Below are 10,415 nucleotides of genomic sequence, written 5' to 3' on the forward strand. Positions count from 1 at the left end.
GAAGCTGTCACAGGAGCTGACAGCGTCAGAGAGGGCAGGGTTACTGAGGTGCTATTATGATTCAAATGATGAGGAACTGATTAATTTAAGGTGGCTCATAATGTGCCATCCAGTGCCCTTTAAGAGACATATTTCTGATTTTTTAAAAAGCAGAATTGTAAAACCTAAGGGCTTAATTTCTATAAAATATTTGCAAGCTTTTTGTAGGCATATCAATCCAGGGAGTAGCGGGCCTGAGAATTTGGAAAGGCAAGAGAATGAAGAGGAGTGAACTTGAAACTTCCAGGTTCTCACAGTGCTATCTAGTCCTCAATTTCTTATCTGCAAAGTTAACAACAACAACAACAACAACAACAACAACAATGCCATTAAAATGATTATTAATTCCTCTAAGGGATTCAAAATATTTATGATGTGTCCTCAAATCATTGCATGATCTCTAAAAAGGAGAGGGAGCCAGACAAAATAGCTCGAAAAAAAACACTGGGTTCCATTAATGAAAAATGCAGTAACAACAGTCAAGTCATGCTGTAATTTATCTCGGTTTAGAAGTAAAAGAAATTGATGTTCTTGGCTGGCTCTGATTTGCCTGCATTTATTTATTTTTTATTTAATGTTTATTTTTGAAAGACACACACACACACACACACACACACACACACACACACACACACACACACAAAGTGAGAGTGGAGAGGGGCAGAGAGCGAGAGGGAGACACCGAATCCGAAGCAGGCTCCAGACTCTCAGCACAGAACCCAGTGCACGGCTCGAACTCACAAACCATGAGATCATGACCCGAGCGGAAGTCTGACGTTTAACTGACTGAGCCACCCAGCTGCCCCATGACTTACCTGCATTTAAAGGCAAGCAAGTTCTATCTTTGAATTGGAAAACTTTGGTTAGGCACAAGTCAGGCTTAGTGGCCGCTGGCAATGCTCTCCAATGAATCAGCAGAGCTATATTTAAATTCTAGGATTTTATATCCCAGACATGAAACCAACAAATTCTGGTTAATGGAAAGTAAACAGGAAAAAGCTGTTCAATTCTGAAGGCCCTAAGACTATAATAAAAGCAATTGGTACATTCATATGACACGTGACAGTTCAGGAAGATCTTTTCACATCTTTGATTTCATTTTGTCCTCACAACAATCCTGTGAGGTGTTATCAACCCCACTGTACAGCCAAGGAGATGAAAGCTTTATGTGTGCTTAAGTAATTTTCCAAAATCATGCATTTAGTAACAAAGGAAACCATACTAGGTGCAGAACAATTTTTTTCCCTCTATCTCCACCCCATTCCATCCAACCGTGCCTCTCGTCTACCATATGTAACTTAGACGGTTGGGAGACTGGAGGGAAAGACCAAATTATTTTTAATTAAACACGAAGGGACATTCTACATCTTGAGTTTCTCTTTAGGAGACTCTTATTTATAAGTCTGGACACCCCAAACATGAAGTAATAATCATGTTACTATCCACCACAACACAGAATACCCTATAACACTGGTCAAAATATGTTTACAGTGTTCTAGACAAAGTCTACATAGTACCTTGGGCAATCCATTTCTGTTCTTCTAACAAAACTGGATATTCTTTACATAAATCTGATTTTAAAATGGCCTTGCAGTGGGAGAAAAAAGATTTTATTAGCCATTTGACAATATTTGCTCTAACCTTCAGCATCTTTTTTTTTTTTAATTTTTTTTCAACGTTTTTTTTAATTTATTTTTGGGACAGAGAGAGACAGAGCATGAACAGGGGAGGGGCAGAGAGAGAGGGAGACACAGAATCGGAAACAGGCTCCAGGCTCTGAGCCATCAGCCCAGAGCCCGACGCGGGGCTCGAACTCACGGACCGCGAGATGGTGACCTGGCTGAAGTCGGATGCTTAACCGACTGCGCCACCCAGGCGCCCCTAACCTTCAGCATCTTAATAAATTATACCTTCTACAACTGGTACAACATGAGGAGCCTAAAACAAGGAGGGAACTGTCAGTTCTAAAGTTACCATTTTGAAATTTAGCATTTAACAGAACTTTTCTCTTTCTGCTCTGAACCAAGCATCCCCTGCTCCATATGCCCCAAGAACTCATGCCTGTCCAAGGCGCTATCCCATCTCCAGGTCTCTGCCTGAAGCTGCATTTTCTTTTCTTTTCTTTTTTAATGTTTATTTTTGAAAGAGAGAGAGAGAGAGAGAGAGGGAGTGCAAGTAGGAGAGGGGCAGAGAAAGAGGGAGACACGGAATCTGAGGCAGTCTCCAGGTTCTGAGCTGTCAGCACAGAGCCCAACGTGGGGCTGGAACTCAGGACCTCTAAGATCATGACCTGAGCCAGAAGTCAGATGCTTAACCGACTGAGCCACCCAGGTGCACCTGAGGCTGCATTTTCTGATGCATGAACTGATTTTTATTGGATGGAAAAAATTTCTCTGAAGGTTCTTCTAATTCCTTTCAAACACTAAGGCCGATGATGAGCTCACTTTGTTTGAAATAATGCCCCTACATCGTATGACTTCTAAACCAAGCAAGCCTTAGTTCTATCCATAATAAAAGGAAAAGAAAAGAAAGGAAACCAACAACAGAATGTAAAGCCAGGGTGGTTATGTTTTTCCTTTAAACTATAACTTCTATTATATTTCTGAAAATTAGGCCTACAAATCTTAGTGTAGCATATTTTTTCATCATTTTTTTTATTTTTTTATTTTTTAACGTCCCATATAAAACAATTCATAACTTTTGGTCATAGCAATGAGAAAATGCAACTAGAAACACAGTCTTGCACTCAACAAACTGACGCTTGCTTATCTCTTAGAAGTTCGTTTGTTCCCATGATTTCTAGCTGGATTCAGCCAGTAGACCCAAAAGACCACTACAAGAGTCAGGCTGCGTGAATGTGGGCTCAGGTTGAAACAGGAATGAATTTGATGGACTTGGACGATTTAGGCGAGTCCTTCCATGTACCCATACTGTTTGTGGGGCTCCGGTTGTTAGTGTAAGAAGTCTGTCTTCTGCTCATACTGTCAGAATCTTCTTTGTTGAACGTTTGATTCATGTTCTGGCAGCATGGGAAGCTGTGGACACAGTCTTGCAGGAGATGGCCGCTAAAAAACATGTATATCCAGGGATTACAGCAACTATTCAAGGAAGCCAGTAATGCAGTGATGGTGATGGCCGGGTTTTCTGATTCTGTACAAAAAACGTAAGGGGAGATTATTTAAATAGTCAAATGAAAGTAACTGAGCACTGGGTAAACTCATTTTTCTACTGACTCTTAGAAGTGGGAAAAAGTTATGGGTTAATGTAGAAAATGAAGTATATTGTTCATTAATCCGGGAAATGGCTGGTGTCTGGAAATTGCTTGGTTGTGAAATATTTTCATAAGCAAGATGCATTGACGTTCATTCAAATATCTTAAACCACTTGAAAATATCTCATTAGAATGAGTGGGAAGAATATGAAACAATTTATTTAAAAAAATGTGTATTCTTTATACTAGCATTAGTATGTGCTAACAGACACAGCAGTTACAGAATGGCTGCTATTTCAATGAAATTTCAAAAGTCTATAGCCACGTCAATAAAATTGTATTCATCCTAACAACTAAGGCAAAAGTATGACATTATGGAACATGTTTAGTAGTTCTACACTTTTAAATATTAAACATATTTTGTAATAAGACAACTATACATAAGGGAACAGTAGTAATAGGTCCCTGAAGGATGCATTATTTGGTTGTTTCTGAAGTTGTTTTTTGTGTTTTTGTTGTTGTTAATTTTCTATAGTTTCTTTTGATTTTAAAAGAAAACCATTCTGGTGGTTTGGGCAATTAAATTATATTAAGAACAGCTGAGTTAGGAAATGCCAACAAGTTTTTGAAATATTTTATGCTAATTTGCACTGGTAAACCACATAAATATTATAATCTTTCACAGAACTATGACACTGATAATACACCTTTTTGAAACATAAGAATAATCAGCAAGCACTAACTTTTTCTTCATTATTAAATATAAACTTGGGTCTTCTCACTGTTGTTATGCTGGAATAAATTACAGGTGATTTAATCATACCTTGTGCTAAAATGCTACCGTTAAAGGTGATCATGATCTATGGTTACAGACTATATTCAAAAAGAATGAAAATCATCACCATACCTATGCAGAGGTAGAGAAGTTTTTAGAAATTATGTCTGAATTCTGATAAAGCAATAATTAGACTGAGTTTTTTTACTTGATTGGCAATAATTACGAGGCTGCTATAAGATCAAGCAAGACCGGAAATGATAAACCAAAAATATAGCATTTATGTTGTATTATTTATTATCAGTAATATTATAGCCATGTAGGTATTTTTATTTGTTTGAATTAAATTCACTCTCAAATGTTTTATTTGCACATATAACTTCCAATAGTAAATCACACAGGCTCCCTACCTCAATGTCAAATAGCAAAAGGAGACAGTTCTTCCCAGATACCTATTTCCCAACTATAGCTGATGTTGGTAACATTCCTGTAATATATTTTATTTGAAAAAGTTGGGTTTTTTCTCACTCATAGGAAATAACATTTTTCAAGACCCAGCCTTAACTGTTTTGGGTGGGGTTCTTTTGAAGTTAGTATTTTTAGTTTGTGGAGGAATTAGAATCAAAGAAACTAGTAGGTGTAGAGAACATTCTCCGTAAAACACTGCAAGAGTTGGGGGGGGGGGCTATAGCTGTATGGTTAAGTTAGTGCTGAAAGATGAATTAATTACTTTAACAAATTTAGAGTTTATCAATAATCCTGCTTTAAAATACCAGAAAAAAAGGTGCTACAGTAATTGTCAGAAAAAAAAATTTAAAAGATGATAAGAAATGGAACACTAAATGCTAAATTAGAATTATTGGCTTAAGAATCTTTCTTCAGAAAAAAAATATGTACGTTTATCTTTGCCCTTGGGGCATTTCTACAAAATTTTTGTATTGTGATATTTTTCACAAGCTAGCAACAAGCAGTGGTTACAGTAGAAATATTTCTCTGAATCCGATAGACGCAAAGGCGGGGGGGGGGGGGCGAAATTAGCGCAGTGGTTAGTGATCTGGCAAAAAGTCATTTTCACGTTTTGTAGTTGCCTGGTTGACTGTAGGGCGCAGTTTCTGGATTTGTCGTAGGATCACTTCAAGCTACAAGTGCACATTCCTGGGCCCCATTCCACAGCTACTGAATCAAAATGTCTGGGGTGGAGACCCCTGCCGTTTTGGTAATTTCACCCAAAGCTAAGCATGCAAAAGTTTAAGAACTACTGCCCCAGAGGATAGTATGAAAAGCACCCCCTCCCCCGAACCCCGGCCGCACGCACAGCCGAATTCCCGCACTTTCCTCCTTTCTCCCGCCCGACACCTACCGATCCAAACAAACTTCTCATCCCAGACAGACCACATCTGAAGGATGAAGAAGGGCGCCCAGCAAACGATGTAAACGGTCACGATCACAAAAGTCATCTTCACCGTGCGAATCTTGGCGCGGGAAATGGTCTTCACGCTGCTGATACACGGCGCGAGCAGGAGCCCCTTATGCAAAGCGCCACTCGCGCCCTCGGCGCCCTTTCCGGGGAGCAAAGCCGTCTTTCCGCGGACGTTGCGCCAGATGTGGTAGCAGATGAAGCCATAGCAGGTACCCAGGATGACCACGGGCGCCACGAAGATGCCACCCGTCATCCAGGTCACATAGGCGCGGGGACCCCAGGGCTGGATGAAGGTGGCCCAGCAGTCCCGGGCCTTGGTGACGTTGTTCACCTCGACCATGGAGAAGACGAAGTACTGCGGCGTGCTAAGCACGAAGCTCAGCACCCAGGCGGCAGCGATCATGAGGCGCGAGCGGCGCGTCGGTTGCTGCAGCGTCTTCAGCGGGTGGCACACCGCAATGTAGCGGTCGGCGGTCATGACCACCAGCATGTAGGGCGACACGAACATGCCGAACACCTGCAGGTGCTTCACCACGCGGCACAGCCCGTCGGGCCCGCGGAAACGGTAGGTGATGTCCCAGCACATCTGCGGCAGCACCTGGAAGAAAGCGACGGCCAGGTCGGCCAGGCTGAGGTGGCGGATGAAGAGGTGCATGCGGGACGTCTTGCGAGGGGTGCGGTGCAGCGCCACCAACACGCTGCTGTTGCCTAGCACGGCTACCACGAAAGTCACAGCCAGCACGGCGATCTCCAGCTTGGCCAGCTCCTCGTTGCGCACGTCCCCCTGGGGGCTGCCGCCGTCCCCGAGCGCCTCCGCTGCCCGGCTGCCGTTGACACCGCCGGCTAACAGGGGCCACCCCTGGCTGGAGTTGTCCGCGGGCCCCTCGTTGGGGCCTCCGGAGAAACGCATGCGGTCCATGCAGCGCCTCCGCGGCCTCCGCGGAGGCCAGCTGTCTTCCCACCGCCGCTGGCGAGGGCTCCTTGCCCGTCGCGCGCTGTCCTTCCCGCGCTCGCTGGGCTCTGCTCGCTGGGCCCTGCTGTCCCTCTTGCGGGCGTCTGCGGGCACAGCGTCCCACCGCCGGCCGAGCTGCTCTCGCTCCCGTCACCGACCTCTTTCCCCGCTCGGCTCCTTTTCAGCTCGGAAGGCGCTGGGGAGGTGCGCTCCGAGCCTCTGAAAGCACTGGGCTCCAAACTCAATTATTTATGCGGAGTTTGTTTCCCCAGAAAGCGCTCCCTCTCGTCCCAGTGGTTGGAGACTGCTCCGTGCTTACTCCGTCCGCTCTCTCCTCCCACCACCCCCAGGGGGTTCCTTCTTTCTTTCTTTCTTTTTTTTTTTTTTCCCTCCTCTCTACGTCGGTGATTTGTTCTCTTTGCATCACTGCTGCAGGGGTGGGGCTGGGAGACTCGCCGATTCCTCGGCTTAACAGGCTGGATGGGGGCGCTTTCCCGCTCTTTCTGACAAAAACTTGAAGAACTAGACGTGCTATGCTCCCCCCCCCCCCTTTTTTTTGTTTTTGTTTTTTTTTGTGTGTTTTGTTTTGTTTTGTTTTGTTTTTTGGCTTACCGCCATTTCCTCAAGCCCCCTCAATAGCCACCTTAACTCCGTATTTGACGTCAACAGAGGCAGTGGATGCGGTACGTTGAAATCCCGAGTCCACCTCCGGGCGCTCACGCTCCTTGCGCCTGAACTAGGAGCGCGACCCCACCTGCTCCAGCCGGGGTTTCCACCTCTGCAGCCAGCCAGCCCACTGCCGGGCTCATTTTACTCCCAGGGCAACTTGGCTCCGAGAATTCAGCCTCTCCCCGCCCTGGTCCCTGCCCTCCCCCTCCCCCACCCCCACCCCGCCCCCGGGAGGGTCACTACCGCGTCGCTTAAAAAGCGCCATCTTCGCAATAGCACACCTGCTATTTGTCACCCGGCCCGCGCTCGCTTATTCCATCGCGGCCCCAGGGCGGCTGTGGGCGTATCTACTGCAGGAAAAGGATCGTCTCCTGGTTGGGGTGGGTGCCTAGAGAATTTCTGTGAACTAGAAATCCTGGGGTTTCCTCCGGGAAAAGCCTGATTCCCACAGAGGGGATGGACGGAAATCGGGCCACAGTAGTCCGTGGGGACTTCGTCTGGTTACTGCTGAATCGTGGGGACATCTCTCTGGAAGGACAAAAAGCAGCTGTCTGAAGAGCGCACACCCGGGCAGTGCCGTTCCGGGCATGGGAGCGAAAAGGCGCCAGGTTCCTGCGCTCGGGAGTTAGAAAGATGCATGCTCCGGTCAGGAAAGAGGCGCTGTCTCCGCAGCGAGACCACCTACCTATAAATTAGCAACTGAACAACTCGAGCCAGGCTGCTGGTCCAGAGCAAAGGCAGAAACACCCTCTACTTGAGCTCTGGTTTGAACTTTGGTGAAGAGACGCTTCGAACCACAGCGAGGGGGAGCTGTTTTCAGGCTATTTCGCGAGAGAAAAAACACACACTTTATAAGGTTATGTCCACTTTGTGGATACACGAACATGACTTTTGGTCGGCAAATTTGTGTTTTGCGAACGTGGTATAAATTTGATTGTCGTGGGAAAACATACGTGAAATACTGGCAAAGAAAGCAAAGGATTTTCTGAGGTGCTGTTCTCACTGATAATTCCACGTTGCTTTTTGGCTTCTGCATGCCGAGTCCCAAAGGTCGTCGCATTAAGAGAACTGGACTCCTCTCCGGGGTCCTGCTTCACTGCGTCTCTATAAGCTTCAATTTATACCGCTTAGGAATAGAAGTACCTGCCTTCCAAGCTGTGCTGCCTCCTCTCATTTTCTCCAAGATACCTAGGAGGCAAAACTTTTTTTTTTTAATTCAGAGATGGCCAGAAGTAAAAGGTTTGCAGGCCACCTTTCTGGAAAAATGCTCCAAGCAATAGGTAATAGTCACGGACTCGGAGAGATGACCTTCCTTTAAGTCCCAATTACATTATTAGTGCACCTTATGAGAAATAATGTTGTCGGAGGAGAGGAAATGTGCAGAATAGGATCATTAAAATTCTGTGGGGTGTTCTTAATTCAAAGAGATTGTATGGTGGTCTCTCAGGAAATTATTCAGCTGCGTCACCCCCTTTGATCCGATAAGCAAATCCAGTATCCAATTTATAAAAATAACTTACTGGGTTACATCCGGTGGCACAGTTAGAAGATATTCAGTAAACAATAGTACTAGTTATCCATAGGTATTGTGTATATATATATGTATATGTATATACATATATATAATGTGTATATATATTGTGTATATATATAATGTATATGTATATACATATATAATGTATATACATTATATATATGTACACATATATATGGATAATATACATATATAATATAATTATATATATATGTAATTATATATATAATACATATATTATAAATACATATATATAATGTATATGTATATACATTATATATATGTACACATATATATATGGATAATATGGAAGAAATACCAATCTTTTCTTAATGCATGTATTTTTAAGAACCATTAAAATATAGACTCACTATTCATGTACCTCCCTGGACCTGCTATGAAAATTTTTCAGTGGCAGTTAATTTTGGTTCTAAAATATGAAAAGCACATAGTCAATATTTTGTGTGGCATCTGGTGCTTTTTCTTAGAGCAATTCGTGTTTGCTCTGTACTTCTTGTATTACTAAGACCATTTTTTTTCTCTCTTACTCTCAGTTAATTTCAGTTAATGTATTTTGGGGGTGCAATGACGAAAAGAAAAACTGAAGGTTGTGTGTGCATACCCTGGAGTAATCTTTCTCTTTCATTTGCCTGCCTTCCTCCTCCCAGTTTGTAATTCTATATGTGTAAGAAGTATTTTGATTAGGAGAAGCGGCTACCTCCTTCATTTACTAGCTGTGTGACTTAGTTTTAATTTTTGAGGTTTAAAACCTTCATCCATAAAATCTTGGTGATAAAATATAATGCAGATATTGCAAGGATTATATAACTGGTTAAGTTTCTGACATTTCATGAGTATTCAAAACATTTATTCTTCCTTTTTTTCAAATATGTACATATTTTGCCAATAATTTTTCCCTTCCAATTAAAGCAGCCTACCCCCAACTTCCTTCTGTGCAATAGAAGATTTTGATAGGAAAGGGGCGCCTGGGTGGCTCATTCAGTTGAGCATCCGGCTTGGCTTAGGTCATAGTTCCTGAGTTCGAGCCCAACATCTGTGCTGACAGCTCAGAGCCTGGAGCCTGCTTTCAATTCTGTGTCTCCCTCTCTCTCTGCCCCTTCCCCACTTGTACGCTGTCTCTCCCTGCCTCTCAAAAATGAATAAATGTTAAAAAAAATTTTTTTTAAAGAAGATATCGATAGGTTTTCTTTGAGAAAAGAGTTCCATGGTCAAATACTTTGGGGGAAGTGCTGTGTATACATAAAACCTGTTAAACTTTGTTTTTTAATATCTCCTAAACCTATTTAACCATGGAAAGCCCCCATCCTTTTGTTTTCCCCATGGAACGGTGATGAAGATGTCATAGGACAACTGATACAGTTTGAAGAACACTGAATAAATGTACTTGGGGTTCCAAAATGCTCGGTAACCACCACTGGACTTAGTCAAGTCAAGAAGTTGAGGGTTTGGGTCAAGTTTAGCCTACTCTCATAGAGGCCGGGATACCCAATATAAATGGGTTACATTTCATTTATCATATTACCTTATGTGCTGCTTCATAGCCACTATTCATATGTAGTCTTTCCTCTCCTTAAACTGTCAGGTGTTTTTTGTTGTTGTTGTTGTTGTTGTTGTTGTTGTTGTTGTTGTTGTTTTGTGTGAGAAACGTGGAAGAAACTGGAATCTGCAGGAGAACCCATTTTACTTCTGTAGCCCACAATGACTCCTTCCACTTCAATTATAAATTAATGACATTATAGCTTTAAGGCCATAGTCTAGTATTCATACTATTACTTCTAGCAAACCAACAAATGT

At 43.1% G+C, this 10,415-nt stretch overlaps 1 protein-coding gene and 1 long non-coding RNA gene across 2 annotated transcripts; both read right to left on the reverse strand.

Annotated features, from left to right (window-relative positions):
- Positions 1–964: 964 nt before the first annotated feature.
- On the reverse strand, positions 965–2,237 carry LOC122473150. Its single transcript, XR_006294598.1, has 2 exons — positions 1,926–2,237; positions 965–1,680 (listed from the first exon to the last, which is right to left on the reverse strand). It is a non-coding gene; the product is annotated as an uncharacterized LOC122473150 (long non-coding RNA).
- Positions 2,238–2,387: 150 nt separating this feature from the next.
- On the reverse strand, positions 2,388–6,932 carry AVPR1A (arginine vasopressin receptor 1A). The gene is made up of 2 exons (XM_043564789.1): positions 5,386–6,932; positions 2,388–3,189 (listed from the first exon to the last, which is right to left on the reverse strand). Exons 1-2 carry the CDS (start codon positions 6,362–6,364, stop codon positions 2,903–2,905), a joined length of 1,266 nt encoding a protein of 421 aa, XP_043420724.1. The 5' UTR covers positions 6,365–6,932; the 3' UTR covers positions 2,388–2,902.
- Positions 6,933–10,415: the final 3,483 nt, after the last annotated feature.

The sequence above is a fragment of the Prionailurus bengalensis genome, chromosome B4, assembly GCF_016509475.1.
Source record: "Prionailurus bengalensis isolate Pbe53 chromosome B4, Fcat_Pben_1.1_paternal_pri, whole genome shotgun sequence".
Classification (NCBI taxonomy): Eukaryota; Metazoa; Chordata; class Mammalia; order Carnivora; family Felidae; genus Prionailurus; species Prionailurus bengalensis.

What these genes read in the sequence shown, in the direction of transcription:
- AVPR1A (XM_043564789.1), bottom strand. Translation starts at nt 6,364, where the DNA reads ATGGACCGCATGCGTTTCTCCGGAGGCCCCAACGAGGGGCCCGCGGAC. An exon ending in TGAGAAGTTTGTTTGGATCG is followed by an intron (nt 3,190 to 5,385) that starts GTAGGTGTCGGG and finishes TTTTTTGTACAG; the next exon opens with AATCAGAAAACCCGGCCATC.